The sequence below is a fragment of the Lepidochelys kempii genome, chromosome 2 (genome assembly GCF_965140265.1).
Source record: "Lepidochelys kempii isolate rLepKem1 chromosome 2, rLepKem1.hap2, whole genome shotgun sequence".
NCBI classification, from domain to species: domain Eukaryota; kingdom Metazoa; phylum Chordata; order Testudines; family Cheloniidae; genus Lepidochelys; species Lepidochelys kempii.
In genome coordinates this window covers 992,800-1,009,227 of record NC_133257.1, presented here as the reverse complement: position 1 = coordinate 1,009,227, position 16,428 = coordinate 992,800, and the positions used below count along the sequence as shown (strand labels likewise).

Genomic DNA, 16,428 nt, shown 5'->3' with positions numbered 1-16,428 from the left:
CCTCCCTCCTCCCCACATGGCCTGTGCCCGGCCGAGCCACCCTGGGGGCACAGATGCTCCATTCCCCCCCCTATGGCCCGTGCCCGGCCGAGCCGCCCTGGGGGCACAGATGCTCCATTCCCCCCCCTATGGCCCGTGCCCGGCCGAGCCGCCTTGGGGGCACAGATGTGCCGTTTCCCTCCCTCCTCCCCACATGGCCCGTGCCCGGCCGAGCCGCCCTGGGGGCACAGATGCTCCATTCCCCCCCCATGGCCCGTGCCTGGCCGAGCCACCTTGAGGGCACAGATGCTCCGTTCCCCCCCATGGCCTGTGCCTGGCCAAGCCGCCTTGGGGGCACAGATGCTCCATTCCGCCCCTATGGCCCGTGCCCGGCCGAGCCGCCTTGGGGGCACAGATGCTCCATTCCGCCCCTATGGCCCGTGCCCGGCCGAGCCGCCCTGGGGGCACAGATGCTCCATTCCCCCCACATGGCCCGTGCCCGGCCGAGCCGCCCTGGGGGCACAGATGCTCCATTCCCCCCCCATGGCCCGTGCCTGGCCGAGCCACCTTGAGGGCACAGATGCTCCGTTCCCCCCCATGGCCTGTGCCTGGCCAAGCCGCCTTGGGGGCACAGATGCTCCATTCCGCCCCTATGGCCCGTGCCCGGCCGAGCCGCCTTGGGGGCACAGATGCTCCGTTCCCCCCCTATGGCCCGTGCCCGGCCGAGCCGCCTTGGGGGCACAGATGCTCCGTTCCCCCCCTATGGCCTGTCCCTGGCCGAGCCGCCTTGGGGGCACAGATGCTCCATTTCCCCCCTATGGCCCGTGCCTGGCCGAGCTGCCTTGGGGGCACAGATGCTCCGTTCCCCCCCTATGGCCCGTGCCCGGCCGAGCTGCCCCCGTGGGTCATTCCTGGCGTCCCTGTCTCGGAGGTGGAGGAGTTCGCACACTTTGACTTTGGCGTCTGGAGGAAGCGGTACGTGCAGTGGATCAGCCACAGGAAATCCCGCATCCTGGATGTTTTCCGAGGCATCGACCGGGACCAGGACGGGCGGATCAGCCAGGAGGAGTTCGTCCAGAGCGTCCTCTCCTCCAGTGAGCAGGGGCCCGGGCCCTGGAAGTGGGGGGGTGGGGTCCCTCCGGGGGATCTGGGGAGCCTGGGTCTGGCTGACCTGGCTGATGCAAGCTGCATGCTCCCCACATCACCTGGCTTCCATAGTGACTAGAAGGCATCACTGGGGAGTGATGTTTTTATAGGGCTGTGAGGGCTGATGCTGGTGGGGGTGGTGGGGGAGAGACAGGGCCCCGACACTGGGGAATTTCTCCCTCTGGGAAGGACTGGGGCCAGGGACACCCAGATCAGAGCCGGGGAGCCGCCAGGCTTGCAGGGGAACCACTGCAGGGGCACCGAAGGGTTCTCTGACAGCGCGCTTCCCCCGACCCAGAATTCCCCACTAACATCCTGGAGATGAGCGCTGTGGCCAGCATCTTTGATATGAACAGTGATGGCTTCATTGATTACTACGAGTTCGTCAGTGCTCTGCACCCCAGCCGCGACCCGCTGCGGAGGGTCGCTGACGCTGAGCAGATCCAGGACGAGGTATGGCAGGGTGCGGAGCTGGGCAGCTCAGGCACTGGGAGGGCACCAGGAGCTGCAGGAGAGGAGCGTTCGCAGCTACTGCGGGGGCAGTGGGCAGTGAGTGGGAGTCTGAGGGGACCACTGGCATCATCTGCGCTGGCCTCCTGTGTCATGCAGGCCAGAGATGCTCCCAGATAACTCCTAGAGCAGAGCTTGTAGACAGAACACCCAACCCAGATTTAAACACTCCACCACCGCCCTGGTACATTGTCCCACCGCTTCACTGCCCTCCCTGTGAGAAACGTCACATCATTTCCTGCCCGCATTCGTCTGGCTTCAGCTTCCAGCCCTGGTGCGAAGGCTCCGAGAGGTGCGGCTCCAGGAGGTGGAGGGGCTGAACCTCCGAGACAGAGTGGACCCCTGAGAAGGGCTGTCTCACTGAAGGGGGCTCCCCCCACGGACCACACGGGGTAAAGAGTGGGCATGACCTGGGAGTCCGTGACACCCGTTATCAAATCTTCGTTCCTTGTGTAGGCGCTCACCGATCGTGCTCCACTCGCCCTGGCCCTGCTCGTTGTGAGCAAATAGACAGGCCACCTGTGTGCTGGGCAAACCCCACTGGAAACATTTGGTTTTCCATATAGTTCCTAAGGCCTCCGCTTCACCCCGGGTAGAGTGCAGCCGTGGGGACGGGACGGGGCTGCAATGCCGGTGCCTGCAGGCCAGGCATTGGTCACCAGGTGGGTTTTCCCCACTACACTCTCTCTGCTTCCCTCTGCCAGCGATTAGCAGGGTTTACGCCGGGTACCCGGCCTCCAACAGGCTGGGCAGAGTGCTGGTGAAAGGCTGAGAAGGGGAGGCTGGAGAGCTGGGGTCTGTCTGGATGAGGAGACAGCTCCTGTGCTCCAGTATCTGTCCCCGAGACAGTCCAGGCAGGCTGGAGAGGAGTTAGCAGCAGGACCAGGGGACTGGGGACCTGTGCAGGGATGGAGGATGATCTGGGTCTGGCTTTAACTGGCACGTTGCGCTTTCTGCAGCACAAGGCCTTGGGAACTGTGTCAAGGGGAGAACAGCAGAGAACAATGGAGAGGGAGGGAGACAGCCACAGACATGGCCACGCCCTGGCAGCCCTGTGCACTCCTTAGGCAAAGCTCCCATTGGCTGCAGTAGCTGCTGACCCTGAGAAAGGAGCTCAGGTTCTGACCCATACCGAGAAGGGGACAAAGATAGCAAAGGGCTGGTGGTTATGGGTGATTGCTGGTGGGCATGTTGCTTGCCTTATTGGAGCTCATTGTTTGATCATGTAGGAATTGCCAGACTGGATCAGACCCTCCGTGTCCATTAAGGGGGGGATATGCTAGAGGTCTATAAAATCATAACTGGGGTGGAGAAAGTGAAGAAGGAAGTGTGATTTACCCCTTCATGTAACACAAGAACCAGGGGTCACCCAATGACATTAACAGGCAGCAGGTTTAGCGCAAACAAAAGGAAGTATTTCTTCCCACAATGCACGGTCACTCTGGGGAACTCCTTGCCAGAGGATGTAGTGAAGACCATGACAATAACAGGGTTCAAAAAATAATTAGATGAGTTCCTGGAGGATAGGTCCATCAATGGCTATTAGCCAAGATGGTCAGGGATTCAACTCCATGCTTTGGGTTTCCCTAAACCTCTGAATGACAGAAGCTGGGACTGGATGACAGGGGATGGGTCACTCAAAATTACCCTGCTCTGTTCATTCCCTCTGAAGCACCTGGTTCCAGCTACTGTTGGATGACAAGTTACTGGGCTAGATGGACCCAACATGGCCGTTCCTATTTTTGATTGAACTTTTTGAGTCTTTCAATATAAGGCAGGTTTTCCAATCCTTTTAATCATTCTTGTGGGTCTTCTCTGAAGCCTCCCCAATTTATCAACACCCTTGAATTGTGGATGCTAGAACTGTACCTCCAGCAGTGGTCACACCAGGGCCAAATACAAAGATACAAGAACCTCTCTGCTCCTACTCGAGAATCCCCCGTTTATGCACCCAAGGATCCCATTAGCCCTTTGGCCACCGCATCGCACTGGGGCTCATGTTCACCTGATTATCCACCACAGCCCTCAGATTTTTTTCAGAGTCCTTGCTTCCCAGGGTAAAGTTCCCCCTCCTGTGTTCTCTGTTCCTGCATATATGCATTTGCATTTAGCCCTCTGGTTTGCTTGCACCCAGTTGACCAGGTGATCCAGGTGTCACAGGGTCCCTGGGCGATGTTCTGGAACTGCTCCCCATGAAGCCAGTCAGGACTCTGGGGAAGTCTCCTTTCTGTGAACAGCCTGTCTGCAGGGCACACAGCTCAGACAGCTTCCACCTTCCTGGGTCTGACCTCGGAGCATTCAGCCTCCTCTGCCCCTCCATGCGCTTCCCCCAGCGAGTCCGCCCAGGCGGGGCTCCTGGGGAAGCCAGAGGGTCCTGCCCCCCAACTCTGCAGTCAGACGGGACTCTCAGCCAGCCAGGAAAACAGAAGGTTTATTAGATGACAGGAACATGGTCTAACACAGAGCTAGTAGGTGCAGAGAACAGGACCCCTCAGCTGGGTCCATTTTGGGGGGCAGTGAGCCAGACAACCCCGTCTGCCCTTCACTCCATGTCCCAGCCAGCCCCAAACTGAAACTCCCTCCAGCCCCTCCTCCTCTGGGCTTTCCCCTTTCCTGGGCCAGGAGGTCACCTGATCCCTTTGTTCTCCAACCCTTTAGCTCTCACCTTGCAGGGGGGAAGGGCCCAGGCCATCAGTTGCCAGGAAACAGGTGTCGGCCATTCTCTGTGTCCAGACCCCTGCACACACCTGCCCTCTAGGGCTCTGCAACGATCATACACCCTTACCCCACCCCCTAGATACTTAAGAACTGCATATGGGAAACTGAGGCACCCCCACACTATTCAGAGGAAACATTAAGAACAGTCCCACTTCGTCACACCAGGTCACTCTGAATCAGAATTTCAATCTGAATTTACCATGCCCCCAATTCTTGTGTCATTTGCAGAGGTGATCAGGCTTCTGGGTTTCTGATGATGATCACTTTGATGATTTTATGTTTCCTTCTGGTTATTGATAAAGGTGTTAAAGAACGTAGGACCAATCACCAATCACTGGGGGACCCCCTGGAAACCCACCCACTCAGTGACAACACCCCATTTACAGTGACAGTTTGAGACCAAGCAGTTAGCCAGTTTTCAGGCCACGGTCATTTTATGTCATTCTAGTTTAGCAATCAGTGCCAGGCGGCACCAAGTCAAACGCCTTCAGAAGTCTCAATCTCTCAGTCAACACGATCACCTTTATCAGCCAAGCACGGAATCGCATCAGAAAAAGACACCATTAGTTTGACAGGATCTAGTTTCCATAAAGCCACATCGATTGGCATTAATTACATTACCCACCTTTACCTCATTATTAATTGAGTCCCATGTCAACCACTCTGTATTCTTGCCTGGGATTGAAGTCAGCCTGATAGGTCTGTAATTACCCGGCATGTCTCCCCATCTTCTTGAACTCGCCCAGGGCTTCAGGAAGGGAACTCCAGTGACATCTCAGCCAGCAGAGCCTGTGCCCTGGGGCCGTGTGCAGGGCCTGCGGGCTTAGTCACGGGGCAGGGCAGAGCGAGCTGACCCTCCTCCCAGGGCATTGGCAGGGTGTAGGGGGGCCACGACCTGGGTCTTTTTGATGGGCAAGTTTAGGTGCCATCACTGCATCCTTTAAAAGGCTGGAGTTCGCGGAGAGAGATTGGGCTGAGCCCTGTCTGGGACACGTGCCTGGGCTGGGGAGCGTCTCACGTTGTTTAACGATATTGGGAGTGGGTGAAACCTAGCGGTGGAATCAGGCTGGCATCTCTGCCAGTGATCTGGAAGAACAGACTGACTCGCTGATGTGTGTCATTCAGGGATATTTGGAAAGCAAGAGCAAACGATTATCCCGGGAAATACCTTGTCCCGCTGGGATGAGCCGGAGGCGCGGTAACATGGCCCTTTCCCTGGGCTACGAGCGCTGGCTTCACGCTGTGCGACCCAAGCCGTTGAGTCTTTCTCAGTGACGTTCCTCACCTCAGATAGCGAGGGGCAGCTGCTGCCCTGCATCTTCGGTGCCGGTGTTAGCCGTCCTGTCCAGGGCTCACGCGGGACTGTCCACCTCGTGCAATGCCCAGGGTGATATTTCGGACAAGCCTTCCTTGTTGATGGCGTAGCTCCAAGCAGCGATCCCCTACTTCAGATGTTACACTCCCCACACCACGATGTGGTACAGGTTGGACTCAGGGGGAGTCGGCTAAGATTGGCCTCCATGTTTTGGTCAAAGACATGGTCCATGGTCAAAGACAAAGCTTCAAAATCTGGGACCAGGTCCACCCGCGACTCCAATCTCTGCATAACAAAACTGTCGAAGCAGTCTCCAGCTTTTGCTGTTTGGGTTCTATACTCACCAGTTCCTCCAACTCTCACATGGAGGTTCCCCATCGGATTGGCATCGCAGTGTCATTTACAACAAATATGGAATTAGCATCATCCCAGCACAACAATCAGGTTCAGGATCTATATCCTCTCCGTACCATTGTCCGGCTGCCAAATGTGGACGCAGTGCTGCTCAGACTGGGCAAAGCTGGAGGTTTTCCACACAACATGCCAGCGTTATATATTGGGCATAAAGTGAGATGACGTCACCTGTAATGCAGATGTTTATGCTCGCTCTGGTCTACAGACTCCCGGGGCCATTGTCCGCAGACAGCGTCTTATGCTTTTCGGACATGTCACGAGAATGCCACAAGAGATTCCAGCAACATCATTCTCCGGGTGGCTCGGATAAAATTCCACCACCTGAGGGCTGCAGGTGGCACAGAGGCAGACCCCCTATTACCTGGGTTCATCAAGTCTGTTCTGTTTTTGACTCCTGGGCCATCAAACCCTTGTGGCCATGCAGGAACGGCCCAAATGGTGAATGATCACTCCAGCCAACCGCTTGGCTGAGCGCTGAAGAAGACAGATATTGGCGGAGGGCAAATAATGCCGGGACCTGGTCACAGGGTGAGCTGGATCGCCTGGGACGGGGGCTCACTTGGACAGGGCGTGTTTGGACACAGTGAAATGCAAGGTCAGACATCTAGCAACAAAGCCATAGGTGGCACTGCATGGGGGCTGGATTCCAGTGCAGTGACCCGGCAAAGGACTGAGGGCTTGTGGCACAGCTCCTGGTGCAGCCCTGGGGCCAGCCGGGTGATATGATCCCAGGATGTGTGCGCAGGGGAATAGAGAGGGGGAGCAGGAAGGTGACGACCTCTGGGTGCAGCACTGCCGAGCCCTTACTGGGATTCTGCGTCCTGCCCTGGGCTCCGCACTGGAAACAGGAGGCTGTAACGCTGGAGAGCCACAGACAGAACTCCAGGGCTGCCAGCGAGAGCCTCAAAGCACTCCCTCCGCTGGCTTGAGAGACCGGCGGGGAGGTGCCGTGCTCGCCGCCTGCAAGGGGAGAGGAGAGTGCTGACAGCAGCTGGCTCTTTACCAGAAAAAGGCCTGAGAAAGAGGCACCGGCTGGAAGCTGAAGCTGGACCAATTCAGCCAGGCAAAGAGGGGCAGGTTTTTAACAGGGGGGTGGTTAGCCATGGAACAGTTTGCCAAGTGTCGGGGTGGGCTCTCCCGCTCTGGAGGCCTCCAGTCCAGCCTGGTTGGAACATGCTTTAGCCAAGCACAAGCCGCGGGGCTCAGCCCAGGGGTCGCTGGCCTGCGCTACATAGGAGCGAGATACTCTAACGGCCTCCCTTGCCTGGAGCTATGAATTGTGGCTCCCTCAGAGCCTGGGGGAGGAAAAAATCCGAAATGGGGGGATGGGGGGGCTGCAGGTGCCTTTTGCCATGGTCACTCCCTGTGATATCACCATCCCAGCCCACCCTGACACAAGGTACATGGGCGGGAGGGTGCCAGCCACAGCCGTCTTGCTCCATCTGGCTGATGGGTTGAATCGGGGCTGGCTCACAGGCTGGAGCTGTTCCTGCCCTTTCACCCTGACATCTGTGAGGGCCACACCAGGGCTGGGCAGCTTGCAGACCGGTGCAGGGCCCAGGGCTCACACCAGGTGGGGCAGATGATGGAGGGAGGAAGGGCAGATGCTGGGGGCGGGAGGGGTCTCTCCAGGCTGTCAGCCAGCTCATGGAGTCCCAGCCTTTGGAAGCCGCGCTGGGCGGTCACAGGCCTCACACTGCCCAGGACCTTGTGCTGTGTTCCAGGTAAACCGGCAGGTGGCCCAGTGCAACTGTGCCAAGCGCTTCCAGGTGGAGCAAATCAGTGCCAATCGGTACCGGGTAAGTACCACCCCCTGCCCTCGGCGAGATGGGACTGCTGCAGCCTGGCATGTCCCTGCCCGTTTGGACACCTGGGTCCACGAGCAGAGACACCGCGCTTATCCTGAGTCTCCCTCAGCCCTGATCCCTCTCTGCTGGGGAGCTGGGAGAGGTTCCCCGCTTGGCCAGAGCTGAGACTTGGGGCTGAGTCCTCCCTGCCCTTTGGGCCCCAGACAGCAGCCTGGTGAGGTGCCCAGTCAGTACAGAGAGACCACAGCTCCCCCAGGCCAGTACGGAGATGCTGTGGCTCCTCCCCACCATCAGTACAGAGGGGCCACTGCCCCCCCCATGTAACTTTCCTGGTTCTGGCAGGACCCAACTGAGAGTATCAATTCAGGACCAATAGCAGAGAGCAGGGCAGTCACAGCCCCAAGCTGCGGTTTCTGTGCACACCAAGGCAAACCAAACCACCCAGACAGAGAAGACTTTGGTCTCACCCCACTGGCTAACCACAAGTCACACAAGCAATTCCCTTAGACACTCCAGTTTCCCAGTATCCCCACCAGTGCCCCTTGTTATGGGGACAGATGGTTATGAAAACCAATACCCCAGTAAAAGAAGAAAGGTTCCCTCGATTCCAAAGGACCAAGCCCCAGACCCAGGTCAATGTACAAATCAGCTCTTACCCACAAATCACGCTGTTGCCAATCCTTTCGAATCTAAAATCTAAAGGTTTATTCATAAAAGGAAAATGATAGAGATGAGAGCTAGAATGGGTTCAATGGAATCAATGACAGACAGGAACGGCCAAGTTCTCGGTTCAGACTTGCAGCAGTGAGGGAATAAACGGCAGGTTCAAATCAAGTCTCTGGAGAACATCAAGAAAATCAAGTCTTTTGGGGGGGAGGGATAGCTCAGTGGTTTGAGCATTGGCCTGCTAAACCCAGGGTTGTGAGTTCAATCCTTGAGGGGGCCATTTAGGGATCTGGGGTGAAAATTGGGGATTGGTCCTGCTTTGAGCAGGGGGTTGGACTAGATACCTCCTGAGGTCCCTTCCAACCCTGATATTCTATGATTCTATGATCCTCAGCTGGGATGGGTCTTTCAGTCCTTGGTTCAAAGCTTCAGTGCAGCCAAGTCCCTCCAGAGATAGGAAGCAGGATTGAAGACCAGATGGAGGAGCTGCAGCAGCGTTTTACAGTCTCTTGCCATGTGGTCTCTGCTTTCTGTGTCCCAAAGACAAGCTGCCCATCCCATGGCCTGGAAACACCTCAGAGTTCTGTCCACAGGCAGGTCCCTGCACACCTGGCTGAGTCCCAAGGCGTGTCTGCCTTCTCTCAATGGGTCAGTTGTATAGCGGATGGTCCTTAATGGGCCATCAAGCAGGCTAGGCAGAGCTGACACCAACTTGTCTGGGGTGTCACCCAGAAGCAGAGCAGAAGTTTGAAATACAGACAGTATAGAGCCAATATTCATAACTTCAACTACAAAAATGATACACACACACACAGACAGCATAATCCTAACCAGCAAACCATCACCTTGTCTGAGACACCTCATTTGACCCCCTTTGTACAAGATTTGGTGCCACTACAGGACCTTGGTTGCAACCATGTTCTATACGGTCCCAGTTCAGTCAATAACGTCACACCCCATCAGTACAGAGGGGCCAAGGTTCCCCCAGGTCAGTACAGAGGGGCCTCCCTCCCCCATCAGTACAGCGAGGCTGTGGCTCCCCCCCCAGTCAGTATGGAGAGGCCGTGCCCCACGCCCACATCAGCACAGCCAGGCCGTGGCTCCCCCTCACTGGGGGAACCAGCTCCTGCGGTGAAGCCTCATTCCAGCGTCTGTACCTGGCTGGAGAAGGCGTCTGGCCTGGCAGCAGCCAGAGACGGGGTCTGTGCCAGCACCGGGGGCTGGGGGTTTGGAGAGGGTCCATGGTAATTTGTCTCCTCATCGGTGTCCCAACCTGTGTGGGCGCTGGATTACCCTAGCCGTGCCCAGCACAGCCCCTGCAGACCCCTGCCCTGGCAGCAGCCCGTGCCCTGGCCGGCTGGCTGCCTCTGGAGCACAAGGGGCTGTAGGTCCTATGACTAGGGTGACCAGGGACAGTCCCAGTATTCGGGGCTTTGTCTCATATAGGGGCTGATTACCACCACCCCCCCCCCCGACCCGATTGGTCACCCTGCTGTCTGGTCACCCTACTGCTCCCCTCGGGCCAGGCCTTGGCGCCAGGCTGGGAGGGGGCTCGGGCGCGACGATGCGAGCCCTGCCTGGGGCGCCTCACGCTGTCCCCCTGCTTTGCCTCCGCAGTTCGGGGAGTCGCAGCAGCTGCGCATGGTGCGGATCCTGCGTAGCACCCTGATGGTGAGAGTGGGGGGAGGCTGGATCGCGCTCGATGAGTTCCTGGTGAAGAACGACCCTTGCCGAGGTAGGCGGCGCGGGTGGGGCCTGGGCTCCCTGCAGCACGTGGGGCAGAGCGGGGGGGCCTGGGGGCTCAGCGAGGGGAATACCCCTTCGCCCTGTGCCTGGGGGTGCGGTTGCCAGCCAGCTGGTGGCCTGGAAACGGCTCAGGCTGTCCCCTGCCCCGGGGGCTTCACTGACTGGCTGAGCAGGGCAGAGGTAGCTGGGCCTGAGCTCCCGCACGCCCCGTGGGGTGAGACTGAGCTGCCCCCAGAATGGCCAGAGCTGGGGAGCCTGGAGCGAGGGCAAGTGTGGGGCTCGGTGTCTGTGCTCGGCCTGTGCCAGCCAGCAGGGGTTGCCGCAGGCCGAGGGGTGGGAGGGCTGAGTCCCAGCAAAATAGCAGCCCTGGAAGTCGAGTGTCCCAAAGCCGGGAGCGTCCCCGTGCCTCTCGGACAGACAGATTTTCCTTCCCGCTGGCCCGGAGCCACAGGCTGCCACAGCAGCAAGAAACGCAGCGGGCTTGGTGCAAGCTCGTTTTGTGCTCAGGGGCCTCAGAAAGAGAGACGGCTGCCGCTCTGCAAGGTTAATTGGCACGTCTGTGGCCAAACTATGAATCAAACCCAGGAGTGCCGGACCCAAGCCGTAACCCCCACGCCTCCCAGAGCCGGGGAGAGAACCCAGGAGTCCCGGCCCCCAGCCGTAACCCCCGCGCCTCCCAGATCCAGGGAGAGAACCCAGGAGTCCCGGCCCCCAGCCGTAACCCCCGCGCCTCCCAGAGCCGGGGAGAGAACCCAGGAGTCCCGGCCCCCAGCCGTAACCCCCGCACCTCCCAGAGCCAGGGAGAGAACCCAGGAGTCCCGGCCCCCAGCCGTAACCCCCGCGCCTCCCAGAGCCGGTGAGAGAACCCAGGAGTGCCAGCCCCCAGCTGTAACCCCCGCGCCTCCCAGAGCTGAGGAGAGAACCCAGGAGTGCCGGCCCCCAGCTGTAACCCCCACGTCTCCCAGAGCCGGGGAGAGAACCCAGGAGTCCCAGCCCCCAGCCATAACCCCTGCGCCTCTCAGAGCTGGGAAGAGAACCCAGGAGTGCCAGCCCCCAGCCGTAACCCCCACCCCTCCCAGAGCCGGGGAGAGAACCCAGGAGTCCCGGCCCTCAGCCGTAACCCCCGCGCCTTCCAGATCCAGGGAGAGAACCCAGGAGTCCCGGCTCCAGCCGTAACCCCCGTGTCATGGAGTCCCTGGGCGATGCTCTGGAACTGCTCCCCATGAAGCCAGTCAGGACTCTGGGGTAGTCGCCTTTCTGTGAGCAGCCTGTCTTCAGGACACACAGCTCACACAGCTTCCACCTTCCTGGGTCTGACCTCGGAGCATTCAGCATCCTCTGCCCCTCCATGCGCTTCCCCCCAGTGAGTCCGCTCAGGCGGGGCTCCTGGGGAAGCCAGAGGGTCCTGCACCCCAACTCCGCAGTCAGACATGACTCTCAGCCAGCCAGTAAAACAGAAGGTTTATTAGACGACAGGAACATGGTCTAAAACAGAGCTTGCAGGTGCAGAGAACAGGACCCCTCAGCTGGGTCCATTTTGGGGGGCCGTGAGCCAGACAACCACGTCTGCCCTTCACTCCATGTCCCAGCCAGCCCCAAACTGAAACTCCCTCCAGCCCCTCCTCCTCTGGGCTTTGTTCCTTTCCCGGGCCAGGTGGTCACCTGATTCCTTTGTTCTCCAACCCTTCAGCTCTCACCTTGCAGTGGGGAAGGGCCCAGGCCATCAGTTGCCAGGAAACAGGGTGTCGGCCATTCTCTGTGTCCAGACCCCTGCACACACTGGCCCTCTAGGGCTCTGCAATGATCATACACCCTTACCCCACCCCCTAGATACTTAAGAACTGCATAGGGGAAACTGAGGCACCCCCACACTATTCGGAGGAAACATTAAGAACAGGCCCACTTCGTCACATCTCTCCCCCCTTCGAGATCGAACTGAGCGGGGTCACTTTACCCGGTGACCTGGGGAAGTTCGAAGCCACCAATGTTCCCATGGATGCCCCAGCATCTCTCCTATTCCTTGGTAGGAGTTACACCAGGCCCTTCCAGTTTCACGCCCTCCCTTAGGTCGGGGGTGGTCGATAGCACTAGCAGGCTGCATGTGGGAAGGTTTCTGCGGCCCATGCCCTTTGGCCACCCCAAAACCCCAGGGGGTCAAACTGGGATTGGGTTTTCTCCGAGTGCTCCAGTCTGGAGGGCTGCAATTCGGGCTCTCTTGGTTAAGGGCCCCCATCTTGACCTGGGCCACATACTGTTCACTTACAGAACTAGCATGGAGACATCCCTTTCTCCACAACCTTGTCTCCCAACAAGCTGGCCAAACACAGCCACTTGGTTATAGGACGGTGTACCTTTCTTAACAGCTTTCACTCCATCTGAGACCTTCTCAAAGCTATCCACACTGGATCTTTCAACAGGAAAGTCAGTGGATCCATTCACAACAGAAAATTTCTGGCTGTTAGGAACTGAAACTTTCTTGATTAAATCATTTTCACACCCTTCAGTTGCAGTAAACTGCTTGCAAAGACTCCATGAGGATTCCTTTCCCTAGGGCTTCTCTATGCAACAATTCACCGCTCCCAGAAATTCTGCTCTTACCCTCTTCACCTAGGGCTTGCTCTAGGGGAACACTTTCCTGAGCAACAACAGACTCTTTCTGGGTCTCCCTTACATCCAGAATCACCTCTGGCCCATCAGGCGGATTCCTACATAATCCCCTTTGAGGCAAACTTACAGACTTCCTAGAAAAAAGGTTAGAAGCATTCTCCTTCCCTTTGCCACACACAAGTTCAGGAATCTTTTCCTTCTTGCTACAGGTTTCCACACCCTCAGTAGGTGACACAATCACACACCTTCATGCTCTCCTTGTGCCCTGGCTAGGATCTCACCCTGATTAGACAGAGTTGCTCCACCCTTCCCAACAACACACTAGCAACAGGCAAAATACAAGCACCAGAATTGTCTGGTCTCTGGGATTTTACATAGACCCTAACTGGATGCGACCTAGTTACAGGGCCATTCTCCCGAGCAGACAGAAACTTAGGACCCTTCCCTTCCTGGGCTTTAGCTGAATCCAGAACCAACTCTGAGACAACTGCACGACCCTCAACCATCACAGGCTGAAAGGCCCGTTCTGTCTGCTCCACAGACCAAGAAGAGCCGGACACGCTTTCTCCTTTACCAGACACCCAGGTTGGGATCTCTTTCCCTTTGTCCCAGCACACAAGGCTGGTCACAGACAACTGCTTGGAAATCAGGGTAGCTCCCTCCATAAGCAAGTCAATACCCCTGACAGACAGAGACCCATTTCCTTCACTGTCCCAATTCTCCACCCAGCTAACAGGTAAGGTCCAGGGACTCTCATCTTCCGCTCTCCTCGCCTTCCCACCCTGCTGACTGGACACAGCCATCAGATCACAAGGCTGCCTAGGCTCATCCAAACTTTCCTTACCAAGCACCTTGCCACTCCCCACAGATCCCCTGCCCTGCCTGTGTCTCCCCCCACTCTGCTGGGGTCTCAGCTCCCACTGTGCTCAGCGCTGCCCTGGCTGTCCCAGTGGGGGTAGGCAGCGAGCTCCCTGCTTTCCTCACTGCATCAGAGCCAGGGAGAGTCCCCACTCTTGTGTGCAAGGGGGCAGGGAGCATCTCTCTGTCCCACCCTGCCCCAGGGGTCTGGTTACAGGCAGGCAGGTATCCTGAGCCTAGCTGCTCCTCCCTGCTGCCAGCCAGGACATCTGCATTTTCACTGACCATTTCCCTCTCCGCCGATTGGTTCCCTGGATTCAAATTCAAACCCTTGGCAGTTACAGGAACAGGGCCTGGATCCTGTCCCAAAGAGACACAGTCACCCCACAACAGGGTCTCGCAGCTGGTGTCCTGGGTCACCCCAACGACCAGCCAGCCCCACTCCTCCTGGGTCTGCACAGGGATCTGGACCATAGGGAAGGCGAGGGGCTTCATCCCTGGGACCCTCACACAGCTCACACAGCCCCTCAGCATCTGAGGCTGCACCACCCAGGGTCTGACACCAGTTCTCTCTGTCCCAGGATCTCGCCACCTCAGGAATGTCTCCCCATTGACCATCACCTTCCGCTCCCACTGGGAGTCCGAGGGGCCTGGCCCCAGGAAACTCCACACAGACATATAGGTTGGGATCAGGAGTGGGAGCCTGTCCACCTCCCCACCCATCTGGCTGATGGAGTCTGTGGCCTTGGGACCCAGCAAGGGAGCTAGACACTGGGGCTTTTCCGCAGGGTCCCCTTGGTTCAAATCGCCAGCCTGCTCAAAGGCAGTGAGGTGGGCATCCACATCCCCCCCCTCCTTAACTAGGGGCAGCAATTTAGTCTCGAGGTTCCCTGCGGAACTGGCCCCCCGGGGTCTATCCCCACTCACCCCGGGGAGGTCCCCTAGGCCTCTCCACCCCACCACTGCCAGTTCATGCTGCTGCTGCTTCTGCAGCTCTTTCTCGGGCTCTCGCTGTCTCCCACAGTCCTCTTGCTCCCTCGGACTCAGCTCCAATCCCGTCCGTCTCCGATCCCCCGATGGGGAACCCGATTGTGAAGACCCTCATCTGGTCGGGGACAGGAGTCTTGGGGATGCCTGGCTCCCACTCCAGCTGCTCCCAGATCCTGCTATAGCCCCATTTGGGGTCAGGAATCTGTTCCTTAGAGCGGTCATCCTCCTCCAGCTGCGCGATTAACTGTGCTTTGGTGAACTTTCCAACGCTCAACCCTCTCTTTTTGCACAGGGTTACAATGTCCTTCTTAAGGAGACGGGGACAGACCATCACTCCGCTCCTCGCAAGGTGTTGTGGACTCACAGGCCCGTGTGTTCTCAGCTCCCCACGGTTTCCAGGGAGAACCCCTAGTGTGCCAGCCCTTCTCGAGGTCACCACCTCTTTGCCAGGGTCGAGCCGCAGACTCCTCCACCCCTTGGACTGCTCGCTGCAATCCCCAGGGGAACCCTGTTACTGCACAGTCCTTCTCGCTGGTCACACACTCCCAGGGGTTAACCGCCCCCCGAAACCGCTCCTCTCCGAGCCTTCAGCAGGCCTGGTCCTCGGCAATCCCCCTTCGTGTTACTGCTCCCCAGTCACTTACTGCAGGAAGCGCCATCCACGGGGTGCAGTACATCCCACCGCTGCCACCAGTTGTCACGGAGTCCCTGGGCGATGCTCTGGAACTGCTCCCCATGAAGCCAGTCAGGACTCTGGGGTAGTCGCCTTTCTGTGAGCAGCCTGTCTTCAGGACACACAGCTCACACAGCTTCCACCTTCCTGGGTCTGACCTCGGAGCATTCAGCATCCTCTGCCCCTCCGTGTGCTTCCCCCCAGCGAGTCCGCTCAGACGGGGCTCCTGGGGAAGCCAGAGGGTCCTGCCCCCCAACTCCGCAGTCAGACGTGACTCTCAGCCAGCCAGTAAAACAGAAGGTTTATTAGACGACAGGAACATGGTCTAAAACAGAGCTTGCAGGTGCAGAGAACGGGACCCCTCAGCTGGGTCCATTTTGGGGGGCCGTGAGCCAGACAACCACGTCTGCACTTCACTCCATGTCCCAGCCAGCCCCAAACTGAAACTCCCTCCAGCCCCTCCTCCTCTGGGCTTTGTTCCTTTCCTGGGCCAGGAGGTCACCTGATTCCTTTGTTCTCCAACCCTTTAGCTCTCACCTTGCAGGGGGGGAAGGGCCCAGGCCATCAGTTGCCAGGAAACAGGGTGTCGGCCATTCTCTGTGTCCAGACTCCTGCACACACCTGCCCTCTAGGGCTCTGCAATGATCATACACCCTTACCCCACCCCCTAGATACTTAAGAACTGCATAGGGGAAACTGAGGCACCCCCACACTATTCGGAGGAAACATTAAGAACAGGCCCACTTCGTCACACCCCGCGCCTCCCAGAGCCGGGGAGAGAACCCAGGAGTCCCGGCCCCCAGCCATAACCCCCGCGCCTCCCAGAGCCGGGGAGAGAACCCAGGAGTGCTGGCCCCCAGCCCTAACCCCCACGCCTCCCAGAGCCGGGGAGAGAACCCAGGAGTGTCGGCCCCCAACCTTAACCCCGCACCTCCCAGAGCCGGGGAGAGAACCCAGGAGTCCCGGCCCCCAGCTGTAACCCCCGCGCCTCCCAGAGC

General features: G+C 58.4%; 1 protein-coding gene across 3 annotated transcripts in view; it reads left to right on the top strand.

Annotated features, from left to right (window-relative positions):
* The window catches only part of LOC140906229 (microtubule-actin cross-linking factor 1, isoforms 6/7-like), a 150,793-nt gene that overhangs the window by 123,140 nt on the left and 11,225 nt on the right, over positions 1 to 16,428 (top strand). For all 3 annotated transcript variants that reach the window (XM_073329791.1, XM_073329790.1, XM_073329789.1), the window contains 4 exons: positions 911 to 1,073; positions 1,424 to 1,578; positions 7,807 to 7,881; positions 10,174 to 10,291. In XM_073329791.1, coding sequence (XP_073185892.1) covers positions 911 to 1,073; positions 1,424 to 1,578; positions 7,807 to 7,881; positions 10,174 to 10,291 — 511 coding nt within the window. The remainder of the gene's footprint in view (positions 1 to 910; positions 1,074 to 1,423; positions 1,579 to 7,806; positions 7,882 to 10,173; positions 10,292 to 16,428) is intronic.